The sequence below is a fragment of the Pristiophorus japonicus genome, unplaced genomic scaffold (genome assembly GCF_044704955.1).
Source record: "Pristiophorus japonicus isolate sPriJap1 unplaced genomic scaffold, sPriJap1.hap1 HAP1_SCAFFOLD_29, whole genome shotgun sequence".
Lineage (NCBI taxonomy): Eukaryota > Metazoa > Chordata > Chondrichthyes > Pristiophoridae > Pristiophorus > Pristiophorus japonicus.
The window spans coordinates 5,518,199-5,540,809 of record NW_027252668.1 but is presented as its reverse complement, the minus strand read 5'-3'; the positions used below and the strand labels follow the sequence as shown (position 1 = coordinate 5,540,809).

The following is a 22,611-nucleotide window of genomic DNA, read 5'->3' as shown; positions in this document are numbered from 1 at the left end:
CATCTGGGAACTTACATAGGCTCGCCAGTCGCCGGAGGTCTGCCACGAAGTCTGGAACACTTTGCCCTTCTCGCCGCCGGTGCGTGTAAAACCGGTGTCTCGCCATCTGCATGCTGCTCGCCGGTTTAAAGTGTTCCCCGATCAACTTACTGAGCTCTTCAAAAGCCTTGTCCGCCGGCTTCTCTGGCGCTAGAAGGTCCTTCATCAGGGAGTACGTCCTGGATCCACAAACCGTCAGATGAGCCCTGCGATTGTCGGCCGAATCCTGTCCCAGCCGTTCCTTGGTGACGGAACTTTGCTGTAGTCTCTCAATAAAATCGTCCCAATCATCACCAACACAGTACCTCTCGTCTGTGCTGCTAGTGGCCATGCTCGCATGGTTTAAATCCCAGTTTCTCGTCACCAATAATATATCCTTACTATACAGTACAAGTGCACACAAGGCCCATACTGGAGAGAAGGTCACTCTGTGACCAGCAACCTTTATTCCAGCCCTGAAGTGGAGAAGATGGGTGGAGCTTCCCCTTTTATACCTGAAAGTCCAGGTTAGGAGTGTCTCCCACAAGTTCAGCACCTAGTGGTCAGAGTTCTCACGGTGTACAACTTAGGTCAGTTTATACATGGATTACAATGACAGTTGAATACATGACAGAACTATAATAAACACCGACTAGATCGAGTACAATCGTTGCGGCAGAACGTCGTGGGTTCAAGCCCCACACACTCCAGAGACTCGAGCCCCCAAAACCCAGGTCCACACCCCCCCAGTTACCAGTACTGAGGGAGAGCTGCACTGTCGTAGGGGCAGTACTGAGGGAGTGCCACACTGTCGGAGGGGTAGTACTGAGGGAGTGCCGCACTGTCGGAGGGGCAGTGCTGAGGGAGCGCCAAATTGTCGGAGGGGCAGTACTGAGGGAGCGCCGCACTGTCGGAGGGGCAGTATTGAGGGACTGCTGCACTGTCCGAGGGGCAGTACTGAGGGAGTGTGGCACTGTTGGAAGGTCAGTACTGAGGGAGTGTGGCACTGTCGGAGGGGCAGTACAGAGGGAACGCTGCACTAAGGGAGTGCGGTACTCCGTCAGTACATGCAACTGGGGTGAGTGTCAGATCTTGGCTTAATGTGGCTCAAGTCTGTGGAGTGTGTGTGTGTGTGTGTGGGGGGGGGGCTCGAAGCCACGACCTTCTGACTCAGAGGTGAGGGAGGGAGAGAGAGACCGACTGAGCAACTGTGATCGGCAATTATTGGCTTCACATCTCATCCTCCAACTCAACCACTTCCTTTGGCCTTGGAATGCTGAGAGAGACGGAGTCTGCTGATTGGTCGAAGCCACTGCAGGACGATGTGATGGATGGTGGCTTTTCTCACTCTTGGATAGTTTCCCCCTCGGCCGACAGGCCTGCATCCTCCGAGGCTCTCTCTCCAGGGCTGTCTCCATCCCCCGCGTTGTTTCTCCGATTGAAGAATCCAGCCTGTAGGGATCCAGAGTCAGACTTGTGATCATGGGAGCCATTGCCTTGCCTGGGCAGGGCAGGCGACAAAGCAAATGAGTCGAGTTTATTTGCAAATGATAACAACAACCCAAAATGTTATTTATATAGTGCCTTTAATGTAGTGAATCGTCCCAGGGTGCTTCACAGGAGTATTATGAGATAAAAAATTTGACACCGAGCTGTATAAGTAGAAATGATGGCAGGTGACCAAAAGCTTGGTCAAAGAGAGAGGTTTTAAGGAGCGTCTTGACGGAGGAAAGAGAGGTAGAGAGGCGGAGAGGTTTAGGTAGGGAGTTCCAGAGCTTGGGGCCCAGGCAACGGCTACCGATGGTTGAGCGATTGTAATGGAGAGTAGCTGAAGTAAACTTTGGTCCCTTAGAGGATGAGACTGGGGAGTTAATAATGGGAAACAGAGAAATGACTGGGACTTTGAACAAATATTTTGTATCGGTAGAATACACTAAAAGCATCCCAATAATTGATAATCAAGGGGCTTATAGGGAGGGGAAAACTTAAAACTATCACTAGAGAAAAAGTACTCGGCAAACTAATGGGACTAAAGGTGGACAAGTCCCTTGGACCTGATGGCCTGCATCCTAGGGTCTTAAAAGAAGTGGCTGCAGAGATAGTGGATGCATTGGTTGTAATCTACCAAAATTCCCTGGATTCTGGAGGTCCCAGCGGATTGGAAAACCACAAATGTATCGCCCCAATTTAAAAAAGGAAGGAAACAGAAAGCAGGAAACGATTGACCAGTTAGACTAACATCTGTCATTGGGAAAATGCTGGATTCCATTATTAAGGAAGCAGTAGCAGGACATTCGGAAAAGCGTAATACCGTCAAGCAGAGTCAGCATGGTTTTATGAAAGGGAAATCATGTTTGACAAATTTGCTGGAGCTCTTTGAGGGTGTAATGAGCAGGGTGGATAAAGGGAAACCAGTGGATGTGCATTTGGATTTCCAGAAGGCATTTGATCAGCTGCCATATAAAAGGTTACTGCACAAGATAAGAGCACACAGGGTTGGGGGTACTATATTAGCATGGATAGAGGATTGGCTAACTAACAGAAAACAGAGAGTTGGGACAAAGGAGTCATTTTCAGGTTGGCAAACTAACTAGTGGGGTGCCACAGGGATCGGTGCAGGGTCCTCAACTATTTATAATCTATATTAATGACTTGGATGAAGGGGCCGAGTGTAATGTAAACAAGTTTGCTGATGATACAAAGATGGGTGGGAAAGCAAGTTGTAAGGAGGACACAAAGAATCAGTAAAGGGATATAGACAGGCTCAGTGAGTGGGCAAAAATCTGGTAGATGGAGTATAATGTGGGAAAATGTGAGGTTATCCACTTTGGAAAAATAAAAAAGCAAATTATTATTTAAATGGAGAGAAGGTAAAATGTTTCAGTACAGAGGGATCTGAGGGTCATTGTACATGAAACAGAAAAAGTTAGTATGTCGATACAGCAAGTAGGAAGGCAAATGGAATGTTGGCCATTATTGCAAGGGGGATGGAGTATAAAAGCAGGGTAATCCTCCTACAACTGTACAGGGTATTGGTGAGACCAAACCTGGAGTACTGCGTACAGTTTTAGTCTCCTTGTTTAAGGAGGGATATACTTGCATTGGAGGCTGTTCAGGGAAGTTTCACTCGGTTGATAAAGGGGTTGTCTTATGAAGAAAGGTTGAGCAGGTTGGGCCTATAGTCATTGGAGTTTAGAAGAATGAGAGGTGATCTTATTGAAACGTATAGGATTATGAGGGGGCTTGACAAGGTAGATGCAGAGAGGATGTTTCCCCTTGTGGGTGAATCTAGAACTAAGGGGCATTATAAGGGGTCACCCATTTAAAACAAAGATGAGGAGGACTTTCTTCTCAGAGGGCCGTGAATCTGTGGAATTCTCTGCACCAGTGAGCTGTGGAGGCTGGATCATTGAATATATTTAATGCGGAGATAGACACATGTTTAAACGATAAGTGAGTCCAGGGTTATGGCGAGCGGGCAGGGAAGTGGAGTTGAGGCCAAGATCAGATCAGCCATGATTGTATTGAATGACGGAGCAGGCTCGAGGGGCCAAATGGCACACTCCTGCTACTATTTCTGATGTTCTTCTGCCATTTGTGACTTTGATGAGAGCTGTTTCGGTACTGTGGTCGGCACGGAAAGCGGATTGGAGGGATTCAAACATGGAGTAGCGGGAAGGATGGGCTCGGATTTGGGAGGAGACAACACACTGAAGGACTTTGGAGAGGAAAGGGAAGTTGGAGATGGGTCGGTAGTTTGCAAGGACGGAGGGGTCAAGGGTTGTTTTTTGTTTGAGAGGGGTGATCACAGCAGATTTGAAGGAGAGGGAGACAGTACCTGAGGAGAGAGAACCGTTAACAATGTCAGCTAACATGGGGAGCCAGGAAGGGAAGTTGGGTGGTCAGCAGTTTCGGATGATGTCGCCGAAGGGCAGCAAGTAGATGAGATATAGGAGGGTGGGGGTGGGGGGGGGCAAGGATAGATCCTTGGGGGACACCAGAGGTAACGGTGTGGGAGCGGGAAGAGAAGCCGTTGCAGGTGAAGGCACGGCTGTTTCAAGGAGAGAACACTCGGGGACTCCCGGGACCCACCTTATAAAACAGAACGACGAGGATAAGCAGCAAGACCAGGCCACCGACACTGCCCCCCACGATCAGGGGAACGTGATTGACTCCCTCGAGGATGTCCACCTCTGTCAGGATCTGCAGGACGAGAGAAAGAAAGACTTGCATTTATATAGCGCCTTTCACGACCACCGGACGTCTCAAAGCGCTTTACAGCCAATGAAGTACTTTTGGAATGTGGTCACTGTTGTAATGTAGGAAACGCAGCAGCTAATTTGCCCACAACAAGCTCCCACACAGCAATGTGATAATGGCCAGATACTCTGTTCTTTTGTTACAATGATCGAGGAATAAATATGGCAAGAATACCGGGGATAACTCCCCTGCTCGTCTTCCAAATACTGGCAATGGGATCTGTTGCGTCCATCTTAGAGAGCAGACGGGGACTCAGTTTAATGTCTCATCCGAAAGACGGCCCCTCCGACAGTGCAGTGCTCCCTCAGTACTGCCCCTCCGACAGTGCAGCGCTCCATCTGTACTGCCCCTCCGACAGTGCAGCGCTCCATCTGTACTGCCCCTCCGACAGTGCAGCGCTCCATCTGTACTGCCCCTCCGACAGTGCAGCCCTCCCTCAGTACTGCCCCTCCGGCAGTGCAGTGCTCCCTCAGTACTGCCCCGCCGGCAGTGCAGTGCTCCCTCAGTACTGCCCCTCCGACAGTGCAGTGCTCCCTCAGTACTGCCCCTCCGACAGTGCAGCGCTCCATCTGTACTGCCCCTCCGACAGTGCAGCGCTCCATCTGTACTGCCCCTCCGACAGTGCGGCACTTCCTCAGTACTGCCCCTCCAACAGTGCAGTGCTCCCTCAGTACTGCCCCTCCGACAGTGCACACTCCCTCAGTACTGCCCCTCCAACAGTGCAGTGCTCCCTCAGTACTGTCCCTCCGACAGTGCGACACTCCCTCAGTACTGCCCCTCCAACAGTGCAGTGCTCCCTCAGTACTGCCCCTCCGACAGTGCAGCGCTCCCTCAGTACTGCCCCTCCAACAGTGCAGCACTCCCTCAGTACTGCAATGGGAGTGTCAGCCTAGAATTATGTGCACAAGTCCCTGGAGTGGGACTTGAACCCACAACCCTCTGACTCAGAGGCGAGTGTGCTACTCACTGAGCCACAGCTGAGATGAGAGGGAGAGGGAGTTTTGGGGCTGCGAATCAGACGGGAGTCTCCTGGGACACATCCCTCTGACCCCGGGATCTGTGGTGGGATGGAAAATATCGGGACACTATCGGGAGAAATTGTATATCATTTGCCAAAAGAGTCATGGTGTAGGTCCTTCCGATCTCGAAGGTGCTGAGACTGTAAATGGGATCGTCACCTGGAGCACTGTGCACGGTTTTGGTCTCCTTATCTGAGAAAGGACACACATGCCTTGAAGGTTGGCCAGACTGATTCCAGGGATGAGAAGGTTGTCCTATGAGGAGAGATTGAGTAGATGTTGCCTATATTCTCTGGAGTTTAGAAGAATGGGGAGGTGATCGCACTGAAACATCTGAGGGGGATTGACAGGGTAGATGCTGAGAGGCTGTTCCCCCTGCCTGGGGAATCTAGAGCCAGGGGGCACAGTCTCAGGATAAAGGGTCGGCCATCGAGGACTGAGATGTGGAGAAATTTCTTCACTCAGAGGGTGGTGAATCTTTGGAATTCTCTGCCCCAGAGGGCTGTGGATGCTGAGTCTCTGAGTATATTGAAGGCGGAGATCGACAGAATTTTAGATATTGAGGGAAGCAAGGGATATGGTGATCGGGCGGGAAAGTGGAGTTGAGGTCGATGATCAGCCATGATCTCATTGAATGGCGGAGCAGGCTCATGGGGCCAAATGGCCAATTCCTGCTCCTAATTCTTAAGTTCTTATGGCCCTAAAAACAGGACTCTGTGACTCCCTATGAAGGAGACTCTGTAACTCCTTATAAAGGGGACCTGAGACTCCCTATAAAGGGGACCCCGAGACTCCCTATAAAGGAGATCCAGGCTCCCTATAAAGGGGATCCTGATACCCTATAAAGAGGAACCTGACTCCCTATTAAGGGGACCCCAGGCACTCTAGGATGCGCCCAGTCTGGTGGGCATCAGTCCATGCCCGCTCGCACCAGGGGCGTTCCCCAGGTCTCCGGGCGCAGAGCCGAGGTCGACCCTATGCCCCGCGTGAAAGTTCCGTGTGCTGGGGATGGTGGGGCAGCCCACACTTCCCCCTCTGACCGCTGGGGAAAGCCTCGTGCCCCCCCCCCGCACCGCTCACTGTGCCCCCCCCCCCCTCCGGCCCAGCCCCCCCACCCCCCACATACTGAGCATCGTAACTCAGCCCCACTCACCGTGCCCCCCCCCACACTCCCGGCCCAGCTCTACCCCACTCTCCCCACACCCACATAAGAACATAAGAATTAGGAACAGGAGTAGGCCATCTAGCCCCTCGAGCCTGCTCCGCCATTCAACAAGATCATGGCTGATCTGGCCATGGACTCAGCTCCACTTACCCGCCTGCTCCCCGTAAGCCTTAATTCCCTTATTGGTTAAAAATCTATCTATCTGTGACTTGAATACATTCAATGAGCTAGCCTCAACTGCTTCCTTGGGCAGAGAATTCCACAGATTCACAACCCTCTGGGAGAAGAAATTCCTTCTCAACTCGGTTTTAAATTGGCTCCCCCGTATTTTGAGGCTGTGCCTCCTAGTTCTAGTCTCCCCGACCAGTGGAAACAACCTCTCTGCCTCTATCTTGTCTATCCCTTTCATTATTTTAAATGTTTCTATAAGATCAGCCCTCATCCTTCTGAACTCCAACGAGTAAAGACCCAGTCTGCTCAATCTATCATCAAAGACCCAGTCTGCTCAATCTATCATCTCCAGAATCAGCCTAGTGAATCGTCTCTGCACCCCCTCCAAAGCTAGTATATCCTTCCTTAAGTAAGGTGACCAAAACTGCACACAGTACTCCAGGTGCGGCCTCACCAATACCCTATACAGTTGCAGCAGGATCTCCCTGCTTTTGTACTCCATCCCTCTCGCAATGAAGGCCAACATTCCATTCGCCTTCCTGATTACCTGCTGCACCTGCAAACTAACTTTTTGGGATTCATGCACAAGGACCCCCAGGTCCCTCTGCACCGCAGCATGTTGTAATTTCTCCCCATTCAAATAATCCCTTTTACTGTTTTTTTTTCTCCAAGGTGGATGACCTCACATTTTCCAACATTGTATTCCATCTGCCAAACCTTAGCCCATTCGCTTAACCTATCTGAATCTCTTTGCAGCCTCTCTGTGTCCTCTACACAACCCGCTTTCCCACTAATCTTTGTGTCATCTGCAAATTTTGTTACATTACACTCTGTCCCCTCTTCCAGTTCATCTATGTATATTGTAAACAGTTGTGGTCCCAGCACCGATCCCTGTGGCACACCACTAACCACCGATTTCCAACCCAAAAAGGACCCATTTATCCCGACTCTCTGCTTTCTGTTAGCCAGCCAATTCTCTATCCATGCTAATACATTTCCTCTGACTCCGCGTACCTTTATCTTCTGCAGTAACCTTTTGTGTGGCACCTTATCGAATGTCTTTTGGAAATCTAAACACACCACATCCATCGGTACACCTCTATCCACTATGCTCGTTATATCCTCAAAGAATTCCAGTAAATTAGTTAAACATGATTTCCCCTTCATGAATCCATGTTGCGTCTGCTTGATTGCACTATTCCTATCTAGATGTCCCGTTATTTCTTCCTTAATGATAGCTTTACATACTGAGCATTGTAACTCAGCCCCACTCACCGTGTCCCCCCACCCCCGGCCCAGCCCCCTCCCACACACCCACATACTGAGCATCGTAACTCAGCCCCACTCACCGTGGCCTGCTTGTACTGGCCAGCCCCTTCCCACACATCCACGTACTTGGCCTCATCGTAACTCAGCACCACTTTGCTGGGAAGCCCCAGTTTCCTCACCTTGAGCTGCAGAAAGGGGGGAATCACAGGGTGAAACACAATGTGTAAGTTTGCAGACGACACCGAATTGCGGGGTGGGCGGGGTTAGCCAGCACGGAGGAGGACTGCAGGAAATGACAGGAGGACGTTAATAAACTTGCAGAATGGGCCTATAATTGGCAAATGAAGTCTGTAATGTGTTTGCTTCGTGGGTTCTTTGCTTACAAATTCATAGCAACACATTGCTATTAAGAACTAGTTGGCTTATTAACAAAAGGTTTAACAATCACAATACACATTACAGTTCATCCACCAGGCTCACAACTACCTGCCTCATCGTGGATCTCCGAACCCAACTGGCTGGGGTTTTATTGAGTCTTGTGAACATCACGTGACTGGCTAAGCCCCTCCCAACTCAACAGCTCTACCAACCTGTGAGCATACTCACCAGGTGCATACATTATTATAATAATAACGTTTATTTATATAGCGCCTTTAACGTGATAAAACGTCCCAAGGTGCTTCACAGCAGTGTTACAGACAAGCAGATAAATTTAACACCGAACCACAGAAGAAATTAAGGCAGATAACCAAAAGTTTGTTTAAAGAGGTAGGTTTTAATGAGCGTCTTAAAGGAGGAAAGAGAGGTAGGGAGACGGAGAGGTTTCGGGAGAGAGTTCCAGAGTTTAGGGCCCAGGCAGCTGAAGGCACGTCCACCGATGGTTGAGCAGTTATAATGAGGGATGTTCAAGAGGCCAGAATTTGAGGAGCGCAGACATCTCGAGGGACTGTGAGGCTGACAAAGATTATAGAGATAGGGAGGAGCAAGGCCATGGAAGGATTTGTAAACAAGGATGAGAATTTTGAAATCGAGGCGTTGTTTAACTGGGAGCCAATGTAGGTCAAAAGGCACAGGGGTGATGGGTGATCTTCACTTGGTGCGGGTTAGGACACGGAATTTTGGATGACCTCAAGTTTACATAGTGTGGAATGTGGGAGGCCGGCCAGGAGTGAGTGGAATAGTCAAGTCTAGAGGTAACAAAGGCATGAATGAGGGTTTCAGCAGCAGAAGAGCTGAGGCAGGGGCGGAGGCAGGCAATGTTACGGAGGTGGAAAAAGACGGTTTTAGTTATGCGGTGGATATGTGGCTGGAAACTCATTTCAGGATCAAATATGACACCTAGGTTGCAAACAGTCTTGTTCTCCCTCAGATTGATGCTGGGGAGAGGGCTGGAGTCAGTGGTTAGGGAACGCAGTTTGTGGCGGGGACCAAAGATAATGGCTTCGGTTTTCCCAACATTTAACTGGAGAAAATTTCTGCTCATCCAGTACTGGATGTTGGACAAGCAATCTGACAATTTAGATACCAAGCAGGGGTCGAGAGAAGTGGTGGAGAGATAGAGCTGGGTGTCGTCAGCCTACATGTGGAAAGTGACTCCGTGTTTTCGGATGATATCGCCAAGGGGCAGCATATAGATGAGAAATAAGAGGGGACCAAGGACAGATCCTTGGGGGACACCAGAGGTAACGATGTGGGAGTGGGAAGAGAAGCCATTGCTGGAGATTTTCTGGCTACGATTAGATAGATCAGAATAGAACCAGGCGAGTGCAGTCCCACGCAGCTGGACACTGGTGGAGACATGCTGGAGGAGGATGGAGTGGCCAACTGTGTCAAAGGCTGCAGACAGGTCCTGAAGGACGAGGAGGGATAGTTTACCTTTGTCAGTCACAAAAGAAGACATTTGTGACTTTGATGAGAGCAGTTTCGGTCCTGTGGCAGGGGCGAAAACCAGATTGAAGGGATTCAAACATTGAATTGATGGAAAGATGGTCACGGATTTGGGAGGTGACAACACGATCAAGTACTTTGGACAGGAAAGGGAGGTTGGAGATGGGGCGATAGATTGCAAGCACAGTGGGGGCAAGGTTTGGTTTTCTGAGGAGAGGGGTGATGACAGCAGATTTGAAGGAGAGTGGGATCAGTACCTGAGGACAGAGAACCGTTAACAATGTCGGCTAACATGGGAGCCAGAAAAGGAAGTTGGGAATAGGGTCAAGAGAGCAGGAAGTGGGTCTCATGGAAAAGATGAGTTTGGAGAGATTAAAGGGAGATCAAAGAGAAACTAGAGAAAGATGTGAGTTCAGGGTGAGGGCAGGTGGGAGCATCAGGTGAAGTTTGGCCCTGTGAGCTAGGTGGAGGAAGGGAACTCACAGAGGCAGCTGATCAGATGGTCTCAATCTTTGGGACAAAGAAGTCCATGAGCTCCTCACACTTGTTGTTGGAGGGGAGTGTGGTGGAGACAGGGGAGAGGGGTTTAAGGAGACGGTTAGCAGTAGAGAATAGTAGTCGGGGGTTAGTTTTACAACCCAGGATGATCCTGGAATAGTGAGCAGTTTTTAATCGACAAGATTAAGAACTGATAATGTTTTACGTGTTTGAGCCAGATCTGGCGGTAATGGCTAAACCAGTTGTCCACTACATCTGTTCAAGTCTGCGGCCTTTTGTCTTGAGGGAGCGAAGATGAGGGTTGTACCAGGGGGAACGGCCAGGGTGGGAGAGAGTAATAATTTTAATAGGGACTAGGACATCAAAGGTGGTAGTGAGGGTGTGGGTGAGCAGATCGGTGGCTGAAGAAATGTAATTGTTAATAGAGGGCCAAAGATTGGACAGTTTCGAGGTGATAAGTGCAGTTGTAATAGAATTTGGAGAGTTTTTTCCAGGGGCGGATGCAGAAGGAAGTAGGTTTGTATTGGGGAAGGGGAATGTGGGTCGAGAACCATACAAGGAAATGGTCAGAGATGGCCTCATCTGTAATTGACACTTTGGAGTAGCAAGGCCAAAGAGATTGCAAGGTCAAGGGGGTGTCTGTGAATATGGGTTGAGGGATTTACATGGAGCGAGAGGTTAAGGGAGGACAGGAGGGTAATGAATTCAGAGGAGAGAGAGCAAGATAAGTTGAGATGGAGGTTGAAATCACCGAGGATGAGAAGTCGCACTACATTACAAAATACAGCACAGATAAAGAAAGAAAGAAAGACTTGCATTTATATCGCACCTTTCACGACCACCGGACGTCTCAAAGCGCATTACAGCCAATGAAGTACTTTTGGAGTGTAGTCACTGTTGTAATGTGGAATAAATAATGGCCCCAGGACATTTGGGAGAACTCCTCTGCTCCTCTTCGAAATAATGTAATAGGATCTTTTACATCCACCTGAGAGGGTAGACGGGGCCTCGGTTTAACTGTCTCATCTGAAAGACGGCACCTCAGTACTGACCCTCTGACAGTGCAGCGCTCCCTCAGTACTGACCCTCCGACAGTGCAGCACTCCTTCAGTACTGACCCTTCGACAGTGCAGTGCTCCCTCTGTACTGACCCTTCGACAGTGCAGCACTCCTTCAGTACTGACCCTCCGACAGTGCAGCACTCCTTCAGTACTGACCCTCCGACAGTGTTGCACTCCCTCAGTACTTCCCCTCCGACACTGCAGCTCCCCCTCAGTACTGACCCTCCGACAGTGTTGCACTCCCTCAGTACTGACCCTTCGACAGTGCAGTGCTCCCTCAGTACTGACCCTCCGACAGTGCGGCACTCCCTCAGTACTGACCCTTCGACAGTGTTGCACTCCCTCAGTACTTCCCCTCCGACACTGCAGCTCCCCCTCAGCACCGCACTGCAGTGTCAGCCTGGACTTTTGTGCTCAAGCTCCTGGAGTGGGACTTGAACCCAAAACCTTCTGATTCAGGGGCGAGTGTGCTACCCACTGAGCCACAGCTGACAGTGGAGCTGACAAGAGGACATTAATAAACTTGCAGAATGGGCCCATATTCACAAATTAAGTCAAACACAGATAAATGTGAGGTTTTACATCTTGGTATGAAGAATAAGGAGGTCACTTATTACTTGGAGGCGCGAGTCTGGGTGGGGTAGAGGAACAAAGGGATCTCGGAGTACAATTACACAAATCACTAAACGTTGCCACAGGTTAGCAAGGCCGTAAAAAAGCAAACCAGACACTCGGGTTTATTTCTCGAGGGAAATAATTCAAAAGTAGAGAAGCTATGCTGAACCTGTATCAAACCTTGGTTAGACCACACTTGGAGCATTGTATACAGTTCTGGTCTGGTGAGACCACACTTGGAGTACTGACCCTCCGACAGTGCAACACTCTCTCAGTATCGCCCCTCCGACAGTGCAGCGCTCCCTCAGTACTGCCCCTCCGACAGTGCAGCACTCTCAGTATCGCCCCTCCGACAGTGCAGCACTCTCTCAGTATCGCCCCTCCGACAGTGCAGCACTCCCTCAGTACTGCCGACAGTGAGAGAGAGCTTTGGCGGGAGTGAGGGTGTGAGAGAGGGAGTGAGTGAGTCAGGGTGGTGGAGGGAGGGAGGGAATGAGTGAGTCAAGGGGTGAGGGAGGGAGAGAGGGAGGGAGGGGTGGAGAGAGGGAGTGAGTCAGGGTGGTGGAGGGAGGGAGGGGAGATTAGGCACATACCTCCGCGATCACCGGCGACATTAGCTCCCCCTGGACGTCGAAAATCACCGTCCCATGATGCTCCAGTGCAGCCACGTTGCACCTCAGTGCCGCGCGCACAGTGCGATCCCACAGTCCTGGTGAGGAAGGAAGATGAAGGAGAGGGACTGGGTTATCGGGCGCTCATGTGCTCATGTGCAACTCAAAAGCCACTCTCCCCACTCTGGGCAGCCCCCCCCCGATTGCGACCCCAACCCGCACGGCGGTAAAAACGGCAGCGGCGCAATCCTCGACCGTGATGTGCATCTCCCTCACGCCGGCCGCCATTTTGAGCGACTCCAGGGCTCTCCTAAAGGTGGACACGTGGTGGGGGGAGGTGGGTCAGAGGAGGCGATGTGAAGACCGACGGCGCAGTTAATCCCCCGGACACCATTTTATCTCGCGCGCCCCCGAATGAGGGACAGTGGAAAATGTGGTCCACAGGAACGGGCGGGGTCACCTTCCTCACATCCTCCCGAGGGAGGGAGGACCCTTTCCCCACATCCTCCCGAGGGAGGGAGGACCCTTTCCCCACATCCCCCCCGAGGGAGGGAGGACCCTTTCCCCACATCCCCCCCGAGGGAGGGAGGACCCTTTCCCCACATCCCCCCGAGGGAGGGAGGACCCTTTCCCCACATCCCCCCCCCGAGGGAGGGAGGACCCTTTCCCCACATCCCCCCCCCCGAGGGAGGGAGGACCCTTTCCCCACATCCCCCCCAAGGGAGGGAGGACTCTTTCCCCACATCCTTCCGAGGGAATGAGGACCCGTTCCCGAGGGAGGCCACAAACGATAATGTGATAATGACCAGATAATCCGTTTTTATTATGTTGATTGAGGACACGGGGAGAACTCCCTGCTCTTCTTCAAAATACTGGCTGTGGAATCGTTGTGTCCACTTGCGAGAGGAGTCAGGGCCTCGGTTTAATGCCGCGTCAGAAAAACAGCACCTCAGACAGTGCAGCACTCCCTCAGTACTGCCCCTCCGACAGTGCAATGCTCAGCCTAGATTTATGTGCTCAAGTCCCTGGAGTGGGACTTGAACCCACAACCTACTGACTCAGAGGCTAGAGTGCTACCCACTGAGCCACAGCTAACACTGACATAACTGACTTGTTATCAATATTGAAGCCCATGTGATTAAAGGGACAGTGGCAGCATGGATATAACACTGGCTAAGGGACAGAAAGCAGAGAGTAGTGGTGAACGGTTGTTTTGCAGACTGGAGGGAGGTATACAGAGGGGTTCCCCAGGGGTCAGCATTGGGACCACTGCTCTTTCTGATATATATTAATGACCTGGACTTTGGTACATAGGGCATCATTTCAAAGTTAGCAGATGACACAAAACTGGGAAATGCGTGAACAGTGAGGAGAACAGTAACAGACTTGAGGAGGACACAGACAGACTGGTGACATGGGCACACCTGGGGGTACTTGCGCATGTGTAAGATTCGGCGAAAACATCGGCGTAAACTTTTGGACTTATAAGTTTTGAACTTTGCTGGGACACAGTCACTGTACAGCAGAAGAGCTAACCTGGGTAAGTCCAAACATGTTTTAACTTGAATAGACATCAGCTGGCTGGGAATGAGAATGGCTGAAAGCAGGTTAATTGGGTGACTTTTGTCATGGAATGGGAACCCATCAGTGAGACATTAAGTCAGGTGGCTGGTGTTTCAGGCCGTCGAAAGGCAAAGGAAAGCTATTTTGAACAAAGACTCATTGGAGCCACCCAATGAGGGACAGCCCAGTTTGACAAAGGGGCAGGCAAAGACTTGGTTTTTGCTTTTCAGTTGGACAGCCTCAGGCGGGAAGAACAGTTGGATTTTTAACAGTCTTGCAGGTATATCACCACAGACAGTCTCTCGAAGTGAGGAGGACTTGCTTCCACGCCAAAAAGGGATGAGTTCACAGGTGTTTCAATGAAGGACCTAATATTCCAGATCCTGAACTATATTGTGAAGGGTGGCAGATGCCTGTATGTGGATTTTTTAACGTGTGCTGGCCGTTGCACACCAGCCACCACACGGGCTTGACAGAGCTTGGTCTTGAGCCAGTGGCAAGGATTACCCAAGACTAACTGGAGACCAGCTCTGCTGCACAGACCGAGCACACACACATTTCGCAGTGTGGGCTGGCCCCTGCTGTTCCTGGGCCCTCGCCTCTTCTGGGCCCCAGATTTACGTTGGAAGCCATCTCTTGCTCTCCCCCTCTTCTTCGCCTGCTTGCAACACACAAGGACTGAGCACTCCATCTGGAACGGAGAGAAGAAACCACCATCTACGAGCCAAGAGAGCCTCACTCCTTCGATTGGGAGGCGGACCTTGAGACTGGACTTGAATACCAGTTTGGTACGGACCCAGAAGATACGCCTCATCGGGAGAAGCAGCGAGTAAGCCAGAGGGGTAATTGATGAGCATTTATCCCAGCCCACGGATCTTTAAGACCACCACATAATGTGAAAGGATGTCGTGTGTCCCAACCAAGCTTTAGGGGTTTTCAAGGGAGGTGTTTTAGACGTGGGTACTTCGCGTTAGGGGCCTGTTTAGACAGGCCAAACTGTGAAGTGTACTGCATTTGTTTATTTTACACACCAGGGTGTGTGTTTGGTTTTACTGGGTGCAGGTGTGTGTTTTAACTTTAATAAAAGCATTGCCGGTACTCGGACCAAGGTACCCGTCCCTGACTCATTCATCTGTTCAGTACAGTAACTCCAGCGTTAGAACTATTGTAAAGTGGGGATGCTTCGAAAACACCCAAGGAAAACCACTTACAGGAGGACACAGACAGACTGGTGACATGGCAGACACGTGGCAGATGCAGTTCAATCCAGAGAAGTGTGAAGTGATACCTATTGGTAGGAAGAATGAGGAGGAGAGGCAATATAAACTGAAGGGTAGAATTCTAAAGGGGGTGCAGGAACAGAGAGACCTGGGGGTGTATGTAGAGACTTGGGGGGGGGTATGTGCACAAATCTTTGAAGGTGGCAAGACAAGTTGAGAAGGCGGTTAACAAAAGCATATGGGGATCTTTGGTTTAATAATAGAGGCATAAAGCACAAAAGCAAGGAAGTTATAGTACCTTTCTAAACACTGGTTCGGCCTCAACTGGAGTATTGTGTCCAATTCTGGGCACCGCACTTCACGAAGGATGTCAAGGCCTTGGAGAGGGTGCTGAGGGGATTGACCAGAGTGGTACCAGGGATGAGGGACCTCAGTTACATGGGGAGACTGGAGAAGCTGGGGTTGTTCTCCTTGGAGCAGAGAAGGTTAAAGGGGAGATTGACCAGAATGGTACCAGGGATGGGGGACTTCAGTTACGTGGGGAGACTGGAGAAGCTGGGGTTGTTCTCCTTGGAGCAGAGAAGGTTAAAGGGGAGATTGACCAGAATGGTACCAGGGATGAGGGACATCAGTTACATGGGGAGACTGGAGAAGCTGGGGTTGTTCTCCTTGGAGCAGAGAAGGTTAAAGGGGAGATTGACCAGAATTGTACCAGGGATGGGGGACTTCAGTTACATGGGGAGATTGGAGAAGCTGGGGTTGTTCTCCTTGGAGCAGAGAAGGTTAAAGGGGAGATTGACCAGAATGGTACCAGGGATGGGGGACTTCAGTTACATGGGGAGACTGGAGAAGCTGGGGCTGTTCTCCTTGGAGCAGAGAAGGTTAAGAGTTTATTTAATAGAGGTGTTCAAAATCATGAAGACTTTGATGGAGTAAATAAGGAGAAATTGTTTCCCGTGGCAGGAGGGTGGGTAACCAGAGGACACAGATTTAAGGACCAGAGGGGGAGATGAGGAAACATTGTTTTATGCAGCGAGTTATTATGATCTGGAACGCACTGCCTGAAAGGGCGGTGGAAGCAGATTCAATAGCAACTTTCAAAAGGAGAATTGGATAAATAGTTGAAGGGGAAGTTCTCAGGGCGATGGGGAAAGAGCAGGGGGAGTGGGACTAATTGGACAGCTCTTTCAAAGAGCCGCACAGTATGATGGGCCGAACGGCCTCCTCCTGTTCTCTATCAGTCTATGATTCTTTGATCTTCTCCTCCCGTCTCCGTTTTCGACGAGTGTTGGTCCTTACCAGTACGATGTAATCTCGCGGGTCCGCCGACATCGCTCCCTCCGGCACTGCCACGCTCTCCACTGCGGGCTGGCAGATGGAGCGGGTACCCTGGTAAGGGATGGGTACAAAGGGGAGAAGGTCACTAACAACACCCACTTTTATTGATATAGAGCCTTTACCGGAGTGAAACATCCCAAGGTGCTTCACAGGGTGTTATGTGATAAAATAATCGCTCAGCAAGCAGTTAGGAAAGTAAATGGTACATTGGCCTTTATTACAAGAGGATTTGAGTATCACAGTAAAGACGTCTTCCTGCAATTATATAGGGCCCTGGTGAGACCACACCTGGAGTATTGGGTACAGTTCTGGTCTCCTTACCTAAGGAAGGATATACTTGCCACAGAGAGAATGCAACGAAGGTTCACCAGACTGATTCCTGGGATGGGAGGGATTGTCCTATGAGGAGAGATTGAGTAGACTGGGCTTATATTCTTGAGAGTTTAGAAGAATGAGAGGTGATCTCATTGAAACATACAAAATTCTTACAGGGCTTGACAGAGTAGATGCAGGGAGGATGTTTCCCCCGGGCTGGGGAGTGTAGAACCAGGGGTCACAGTCTCAGGATAAGGGGTCGGCCATTTAGGACTGAGATGAGGAGAAACCTCTTCACTCACAGGGTGGTGAATCTTTGGAATTCTCTCCCCCAGAGGGCTATGGAAGCTCAGTCTTTGAGTGTATTTCAAGACACAGATCGATATATTTTTGGATATTATGGGAATCAAGGGATATGGGGATAGTGCAGGAAAGTGGAGTTGAGGTTGAAGATCAGCCATGATCTTACTGAGTGGCGGAGCAGGCTCGAAGGGGTCGTTTGGCCCATTCCTGCTCCCTATGTTCCGATGTTCTTCAGTCCCTGCTGCTGTTAAGTAAACACAGGCTGAGGAAAAGTGGCCGTGATGGTGGTGAGGGGCGGTGGATCAAGATGTCCGTCCTCGAGACAAGCGCGCGCCCTTTTTTCCGCCGTCTCCCGCCGCAGCACTCACCGGCTTTCTCTCGGAGACGGTGACATTCCAGAGCATGCGGGCACCGACCCTCACCGGGACCGTGAAGGTTACTCCAACCGCCAGGGTCCTGAGGCCCAAGTTCTCCACCTGCGAAGGTCGCAACGACAACTGATTCACGGAGAGTCATAGAATCACAGAAAATTACAGCACGGAAGGAGGCCATTCGGCCCATCATGTCCACTCCGGCCGACAAAGAGCTCTCCAGCCTAATCCCACTTTCCAGCTCTAGGTCCGTAGCCCTGAAGGTTACGGCACTTCAAGTGCACATCCAAGTACTTGTTAAATGTGGTGAGGGTTTCTGTCTCTACCACCCTTTCAGGCAGTGAGTTCCAGACCCCCCATCACCCTCTAAACCTCCGACCAATTACTTTAAATCTATGCCCCCTGGTTGTTGATCCCTCTGCTAAGGGAAACATGCGCTTCCTATCCACACATGAATTCAGAGGATTTTTAGGATGTCGGGCACAGAGACAGGCCATTCAGCCCAACTGGTCCATGCCGGTGTTTATGCTCCACACGAGCCTCCTCCCACCCCTCTTCATCTCACCCCATCAACATATCCTTCTATTCCTTTCTCCCTCCTGTGTTTATCCAGCTTCCCCTTAAATGCATCTGTGCTATTCGCCTCAACCACGCCCTGTGGTAGCGAGTTCCACATTCTCACCGCTCTCTGGGTGAAGAATTTTCTTCTGAATTCCCTATTGGATTTCTTGGTGCCTATCTTATATTGATGGCCTCTAGTTATGCTCTTCCCCACAAGTGGAAACATTCTCTCTGTATCTACTCTATCAAAACTGTTCATAATTTTTAAAGACCTCGATTAGGTCACACCTCAACCTTCCCTTTTCAAAAGAAAAAAAGAGGCCCAGCCAGTTCAATCTTTCCTGATGTATACAATCCTCACATTTCTGGTATCATCGTTGTAAATCTTCTCTGCACCCTCTCCAGTGCCTACATATCCTTTTTATAATATGGGAACCAGAACTGTACGCAGTGCTCCAACCAGACCAGAACTGTGCACAGTGCTCCAACTGTGGTCTAACCAGACCAGAACTGTGCACAGTGCTCCAACTGTGGTCTAACCAGACCAGAACTGTGCACAGTGCTCCAAGTGTGGTCCAACCAGACCAGAACTGTGCACAGTGCTCAAACTGTGGTCTAACCAGACTCGAACAGTTCACAGGGCTCCAAGTGTGGTCTAACCAGACCAGAACTGTGCACAGTGCTCCAAGTGTGGTCCAACCAGACCAGAACTGTGCATAGTGCTCCAACTGTGGTCTAACCAGACTCGAACTGTTCACAGTGCTCCAAGTGTGGTCCAACCAGACCAGAACTGTGCATAGTGCTCCAACTGTGGTCTAACCAGACTCGAACTGTTCACAGGGCTCCAAGTGTGGTCTAACCAGACCAGAACTGTGCACAGTGCTCCAAGTGTGATCGAACCAGACCAGAACTGTGCACAATGCTCCGAGTGTGGTCTAACCAGACCAGAACTGTACGCAGTGCTCCAACTGTGGTCTAACCAGACCAGAACTGTGCACGGTGCTCCAAGTGTGGTCTAACCAGACTCGAACTGTTCACAGGGCTCCAAGTGTGGTCTAACCAGACCAGTACTGTACGCAGTGCTCCAACTGTGGTCTAACCAGACCAGAACTGTGCACGGTGCTCCAAGTGTGATCTAACCAGACCAGAACTGTGCACGGTGCTCCAAGTGTGGTCTAACCAAGGTTCAATACAAGTTGAACATAACTGCTCTGCTTTTCTATTCTACCCTCTGGAAATAAACCCTAGTGCTTGGTTTGCTTTTTTAATGGCCTTATTAACCTGTGTCACTAATTTTAATGATTTGTGTATTTGTACTCCCAGATTTGGGCCGGGGAGACTCCTGTCTGGTGCCTGTGGTCCGTCCCTACCTTTCGCCTCCCTCACCGTATGGGTCAGTAGGATACTTCCCCTGTCAAACAGGACTAACCCCTCCCCTCCCCCCGCCCCATCAAATGGTTAAAGAGATGGTTACAGCTGTGGGAGGTGGCAAAGGTACCAAAACAATGGGCCGTGTCCTAATCCCAACCATTTCAGCTGCTCCATCAACGACCTTCCCTCCATCAGAAGATCAGAAGTGGGGATGTTCGCTATTGACTGCACAGTGTTCAGTTCCATTCACAACTCTTCAGATAATGGAGCAGTCCGTGCCCACATGCAGCAAGAGCTGGGTGACATTCAGGCTTGGGCTGGGAAGTGGCAAGTAATTTTCGCGCCACACAAGTGGCAGGCAACGACTATCTCCAACAAGCAAGAATCTAACCACCTCACCATGACATTACCATCGCCGAATCCTCCACCATTAACATCCTGGGGGTCACCATTGAACAGAAACTTAACAGGACCAGCCACATAAATACTGTGGTAACAAGAGCGGGTCAGAGGCTGGGTATTCTGTGGCAAGTGTCTCACCTCCTGACTCCCCAAAGCCTTTCCACCATCTACAAGGCACAAGTCAGGAGTGTGATGGAACACTCTCCACTTGCCTGGATGAGCGCAGCTCCAACAACACTCAAGAAGCTCGACACCATCCAGGACAAAGCAGCCCCCTTGATCGGCTCCACCACCACCTTAAACATTCACTCCCTCCACCACCGGCGCACCGTGGCTGCAGTGTGTACCATCCACAAGATGCACTGCAGCAACTCGCCAAGGCTTCTTCGGCAGCACCTCCCAAACCCGTGACCTCTACCACCTAGAAGGACAAGGGCAGTAGATGCATGGGAACATCAGCATCTCCATGTCCCACACCATCTTGACGTGGAAATATATCGCCATTCCTTCATCGTCGCTGGGTCAAAATCCTGGAACTCCCTCCCTGACACCACACGGACTGCAGCGGTTCAAGAAGGCGGCTCACCACCTTCTCAAGGGCGATTGGGGATGGGCAATAAATGCCGGCCTTGCCAGTGACGCCCACATCACGGAACAAATAAAAAACACTGATATTGCCATCCTGCCAGACTGTTAACCGGCCTGTGACGCCTCCCACCCCTTCCCACTGCCCTGAGGGACACCAGTCCCCAACCAATCGCTCTGAGGGACAATACCGTCCCAGCACGGAGGCTGCGAGGGGCGACAGATCCCAGCACGGAGGCTGCGAGGGGCGACGGGTCCCAGCACGGAGGCTGCGAGGGGCGACGGGTCCCAGCACGGAGGCTGCGAGGGGCGACGGGTCCCAGCACGGAGGCTGCGAGGGGCGACGGGTCCCAGCACGGAGGCTGCGAGGGGCGACGGGTCCCAGCACGGAGGCTGCGAGGGGCGACGGGTCCCAGCACGGAGGCTGCGAGGGGCGACGGGTCCCAGCACGGAGGCTGCGAGGGGCGACGGGTCCCAGCACGGAGGCTGCGAGGGGCGACGGGTCCCAGCACGGAGGCTGCGAGGGGCGACGGGTCCCAGCACGGAGGCTGCGAGGGGCGACGGGTCCCAGAGTCCCAGACCGCCCTTGGCCACTCCCCCCACTCACCTTGTAGGAGTGTTTGACCGTCCGAGCCTCCCACCGTCCGGCGTTGAAGTTAACGTGCCGCGTGTACTCGGCCCTGCGGAGAGGTCAAGGGGAGATTTGAATTGGATAAATTGGGGAAGAATTCTCAGGGCGATGGGGTAGGAGCCGGGGGAGTGGGATTAATTGGACAGCTCTATCAAAGGGCCGGCTCAGTACGATGGGCCGAATGGCCTCCTTCAGCGCTGTGACATTGGCTGAAATGGGGCCACGAGATTGTGCAATGCTCCCCGGTTACTCACTGAGTCCTTGCCCTGATCTGGGAGGAGGAAAATTCTCCCCCTCGGGGCACGGAGATGGCGGGTGTGGGAGGGAAGGAGGGAAGTGGGGAGCAATAACCCGAAATGGGCGAGGCGGGGAGTCCCTGGTCGGGCACAAATCTTAGGGCCTCCTCCCTTCCCCTCCCCCCCCGCCCCCCCCTCCGCCCTCCCCCTCCCCCCGCACCGCCCTCCCCCTACCCCCGCTCCGACCTCCCCCTCCTCCCCACCCCCCGCTCCCTCCGCCCTCCCCCTCCCGCACCTCCCCCCTCACCGCCCTTCCCCCCCCACTCCGCACCGCCCTCCCCCTCCTCCCCCGCACCACCCCCCTCCCCCCGCACCGCCCTCCCCCTCCTCCCCTCCCCCGCACCGCCCCCCTCCCCCCGCACCGCCCTCCCCCTCCTCCCCACCCCCCGCTCCGCCCTCCCCTTCCCGCACCGCCCACCCTCCCCCCACACCGCCCTTCCACCCCCACTCCGCACCGCCCTCCCCCTCCTCCCCTCCCCCGCACCGTCCCTCCTCCCCACTCCCCGCTCCGCCCTCCCCCTCCCGCACCGCCCCCTCCCCCCGCACCGCCCTCCCCCTCCTCCCCACCCCCCGCTCCGCCCTCCCCCTCCCGCACCGCCCCCCCTCCCCCCGCACCGCCCTTTCCCCCCCCACTCCGCACCGCCCTCCCCCTCCTCCCCTCCCTCGCACCGCCCCCCCTCCCCCCGTACCGCCCTTCCCCCCCCATCCCGCACCCCCTCCCCCTCCTCCCCTACCCCGCACCGCCCCCCCCTCCCCCCGCACCGCCCTTCCCCCCCCCCACCCCGCACCGCCCTCCCCCTCCTCCCCTCCCCCGCACAGCCCTCTCCCCGTTTCGCCCTCCCAATGCCCATCACCGCCTAGCTCACCCCACGGCCCCCCTCGCTCACCTCCACGGCCCCCCCTCGCTCACCCTACTGCCCCCCCCCCCCTCGCTCACTGCCACGGCCCCCCTCCCCCTCGCTCACCCTACGGCCCACCCTCGCTCACCCCCACGGCCACCCCTCGCTCACCCCCACGGCCCCCCTCACTCACCCCCACGGCCACCCCTCGCTCACCTCCACGGCCCCCATCACTCACCTCC

General features: G+C 52.5%; 1 protein-coding gene and 1 pseudogene across 1 annotated transcript; one reads left to right on the top strand and one right to left on the bottom strand.

The window, feature by feature from the left end:
- Positions 1 to 500: 500 nt before the first annotated feature.
- The window catches only part of LOC139248154 (integrin alpha-X-like), an 84,919-nt pseudogene continuing 62,808 nt past the window's right edge, over positions 501 to 22,611 (bottom strand).
- Positions 21,543 to 22,391, top strand: LOC139248095 (uncharacterized). The gene is made up of 5 exons (XM_070871844.1): positions 21,543 to 21,551; positions 21,632 to 21,669; positions 21,804 to 21,831; positions 22,238 to 22,288; positions 22,350 to 22,391. The coding sequence occupies exons 1-5, from the start codon at positions 21,543 to 21,545 to the stop codon at positions 22,389 to 22,391; spliced, it is 168 nt and encodes a 55-aa protein (XP_070727945.1).

What these genes read in the sequence shown, in the direction of transcription:
- LOC139248095 (XM_070871844.1), top strand. An exon ending in CCCCCCCCGCCCCCCCCTCC is followed by an intron (nt 21,670 to 21,803) that starts GCCCTCCCCCTC and finishes CACTCCGCACCG; the next exon opens with CCCTCCCCCTCCTCCCCCGC. An exon ending in CTCCTCCCCCGCACCACCCC is followed by an intron (nt 21,832 to 22,237) that starts CCTCCCCCCGCA and finishes TCCCCCCCCATC; the next exon opens with CCGCACCCCCTCCCCCTCCT.